This window comes from Halyomorpha halys, unplaced genomic scaffold, assembly GCF_000696795.3.
Source record: "Halyomorpha halys isolate HHAL.00 unplaced genomic scaffold, Hhal_1.1 Scaffold66.1, whole genome shotgun sequence".
NCBI lineage: Eukaryota > Metazoa > Arthropoda > Insecta > Hemiptera > Pentatomidae > Halyomorpha > Halyomorpha halys.
Genome location: NW_027112997.1, coordinates 845,964 through 849,765, shown reverse-complemented (window position 1 = coordinate 849,765; position 3,802 = coordinate 845,964). Strand labels below are relative to the sequence as shown.

At 31.1% G+C, this 3,802-nt stretch overlaps 1 protein-coding gene across 5 annotated transcripts in view; it reads right to left on the bottom strand.

Annotated features, from left to right (window-relative positions):
• Nucleotides 1–3,802, bottom strand: part of Sox102F (transcription factor Sox102F) — a 774,977-nt gene that overhangs the window by 131,273 nt on the left and 639,902 nt on the right. For 4 of the 5 annotated variants that reach the window (XM_067050632.1, XM_067050633.1, XM_014438773.3 and 1 more), the window contains one exon: nucleotides 2,286–2,591. The exons of the other annotated variant lie outside the window; for it this stretch is intronic. In XM_067050632.1, the coding sequence (XP_066906733.1) occupies nucleotides 2,286–2,591 (306 nt within the window). The remainder of the gene's footprint in view (nucleotides 1–2,285; nucleotides 2,592–3,802) is intronic. 5 annotated transcript variants of the gene reach the window in all.

The following is a 3,802-nucleotide window of genomic DNA, read 5'->3' as shown; positions in this document are numbered from 1 at the left end:
GAACATGATCAAACTATGTACATGAAGAGACCAAAAAAATAAATAAAAATTATAATAAAAATAGTAACTAACACTATTGATGACGCAGGTTCCAAGGACCCACTCTATGCCCCACATTTTTAAATTTAAATTTTAGATTTTGTTATTCAATTATTTATTTAAAAATCGATTAAAAAATTACAAATTAAAAAAAATCTGTTTTTGTTATTGGCAATAAAACCATATTTAGGATCATATAAGACCAAATATTGGCGTTACAAGATATAAATTAAAATTCTGAAAACAAGTATTTATGATAACATGCAATGCCCATTAAATCCAAATAAATTTTTTTGTAGTAACAGTCAAGTTCAATTGTTCCATAGTTACTTCTTCGTTCTACCTGAACGGGGAATGCAGAAATTTGATATCACAGAAGATCTTGAAAGATTTATTCAACATTTTAATCGTAAACGATTTTGTACATTTAAACACTTAACTAAGAGTGAACCAGAAATTCGAATGAACAGGCAATACTTCAAAATCAAATTACTTTTAATATTCATCCAACGCCGCATGAGTTTTGTCAATGGATGTCTGCAAAAAAATCTTTATCTTGAAGAAAGACTATCATGAAATCCTCAGAAAGAGGCCTGAACGACAAGAAAATATCTATAGATTCCAGTAATTCAACATTAACCATTACGTTATGACCAAATATTAGAAGTTACATGTACAGGCCGAATTTCCGTCCTGTGAAAAATCGAAAAACGTTGGAAAAAAACAAACCCAAGGCGTGTTACGTTAGTTGTATTATTTCAAATATTATTTTTAATTGTATGACATGTATGATGACAAAACACAATACATTGAAACATAATTATAAATTTCAAATAGATAAAAAGTTTAAAAAAAAAAATGCAAGAAAATATTATTATTATGTTATGGACTTTTATAATATCATTATTATAGTTTTTTATTATTAATATTATTAGTATTACTTTCACCAAAACTTCCAAGAATCCAACTTTTTTTAATTGATAAAAAATTCCGATCCTTTGGTATCTAAAAACTCAAACCTATAAACATTCAATAGACAGGGTTAGTTTTGAAATCCACCCAGTCCAAAAAATAATTTGTAAAAATGTGAACAAAATACCCACAAGTTGAGCAAACTGCTTGTAACAAGCACTTTAAAGCACTCTCACACTATCTCTCTGTCATGACAATGCTAATACGACAGAATACAGTCATTGTTGATCCTGACTTTAAAGTTTATTCAACTATTGTGTAATTGGTATAACTACTAAAGGTAGAACAATTTTAAGATGAAAAAATATTTGAAGTATTAAATTGGAATAAAACACGAACAGTTTAGTCGATGCGATGAGGTAAAATCATCCGAGTGTATAATGAACACAAGAGATTATTGATGCTTGATTGAGAGGGAAACGGCAAAGGTGCCAAAATATAGATGTGAAGATCTACCATGTCGAAATGATGCTAAAAGATCACTAATTGTTTTACTGATAATCTTTTTATGAAGTATTCTGATTTCACGAAAGGTTGATAGAGTACATTTACATATTTCGTACTTTAAAATATTACGGAATAAAATTATATTTGATAATAAGTGAAAAATTTAAAAAAATATGTTTTAGAAACATTTGTATATGGAATTTTGATGAAATCATTAAAAAAATAAAAGATATCTCAGATGAAATATAACTAAATAGAGAAACAAATTGTAAGAAACTTAAAAAAAGTAATTCCTAAAGTTTGTTTCAACTCGTAGTCTCATAGTGCTATTAAAGAAAAAGTTTAGTGGTAGTCCAACATAATTCTATCTTACTGCATGTTAATATCATAATTTATGATATACTGAGGCTGAAAAATTATAAGATACTGAACTAAACATTTTTTAAGTTTAAACCTTTTTTTATCGTTGAGCTGGTATTAGCTTGATTGAAATCTAAGCATTTGTTTGATTTTAAGTCACTGTGAGGATTGCAAACGATATTATCCTTTATGCTTGGAATAGTAAAATCGAATTTATAAGCTCCAGTGCTTCGGAAACCATTAAAGTTTTTATAGTAAGGTAAGAGTTGTTAGAAGCTTTTTTGGTGCATTTGATCAACACAGCTCGGTCCTTAAAACTTTAATAAATTGGGTTTTTAATTCATATTTTTACGTTCTGGAAATTCTTTTGACTGTTTGTTAGTTTAATGAATTAGGTAACATAGGAACTTTTAGCGCTATAGCAAACGCGTATTCTCAAGGAAGATAAAATGTTAAAAGTAACTGACCTGTTGGGAGACCCTCTAGGCGCTTCTTCCTTGTTCATCTTAAGGGATAGCCTCTTGAGGACGTCGTCCATTGTCCTCTTGCTGTTGTGGTTGAGGGTCGTGGAGTTGTTGTTGAGGAGGGTTGCCTGCGGAGGCTTGTGGCAGTCGGCCGGTTGCTTCTCCTCCTGTTCTTGGTCCGTCATACCCTCCGAACCGGGGCTGCTTGACTCCAGCTTGTAGAACATGCCCGCTCTCACTTCTTCCTCCCCGTTCTCGCTACCCTCTTGCAGCTTGGAAGGCGGCGACTTACGCTTAGAGGACATAGTTCTGCAACAGATACCAATCATCGCTTAGTTCTGGGCTATTGGAAGAGGACAAGAAGGTTAGTTTTTGTTTGTTCTTATGGGATGAAGTGCTCCGCCTTGCTGACTGATGGGTCCACTTAAAACGCCCTGAGTCAGCAACATATATTTGTTTTTATGGGGTCTGATGAATAGATAGGTAGTTAGGCCAGATAGGCATTTAAAATAGCTCGGTCGCAGGAATACCGAGATTATTCAAATATTATTGAATTCTTCTTTGATTTGTTAAGTAAGTCAAAATTAAATAAAACTATACTTAATGAGAACCTTATTTCCAAAAATGGGACTTAAATTATTAGATGAAGGCGGTATCTACATTGTATTCGATATACTTTGTCACAATATTGCTGTGAGATACGTTACACAAATTGCTAGGAACTGTGCAGTGTAGTTAGCTATGTTATTGTAGTGTGTGATTGCTATGGACTAGTTATCATTTATCTTTTCCAGAGACTGAACCTTCATAAAAAAATGTATTAATTTACATTAATTCAAATATTTTTTAAAATATTAATTCAGGTATTTTATTATTTATTTTTATTTTATAAATATTATTTTTAATTGTACATGGAAGATGAAAAAATACAATACATTAAAATTTAAAATTGTACTTTGTGAGTAGATTAAAATTATTTTTGTCTGTTCTGTTAAAAAAATTCTATATTTATTTTTAATGAATACTTTTTTTTTTCTCACATAAAAGGTAGGGTGTCGTATTACTCTCACTCAAAGTTTATATTTCAGCTTAGGCTTATTTTACTTAATAAAGAATTATGATCCTTTGGTATTAAAAAACTAGAATATGACCGTGAATATTGAAATACATAGGAGTTTCTTCTTGAAAAATGTCTGTGATCAAGACAAGTCTTTCAGGTTATTTCATTCATTAACAGAAAATTAACCAGGTGGAATTGGTATGTAGCTTGATGAATGAGGAGTTTAGTTTGGTTTTTAGCATTTTATGAGTTTTTGAGGAAAGATCGTTTAGTTATGGGCTGCGCGTAGGTCAGTGGTTAAGACACAGTCTTACCAATTTGATGTCTATTGGCGGTGCCGGTTCGATTCCGGCCTGGGACGTTGACTTTATTCATTAGGGGTATTCATGATCTTTGGTTTAACATGTTAATGTGTTAAATGAAAAAACTCATGTTAAATCGAAAAAAATTGCCTTCTTTT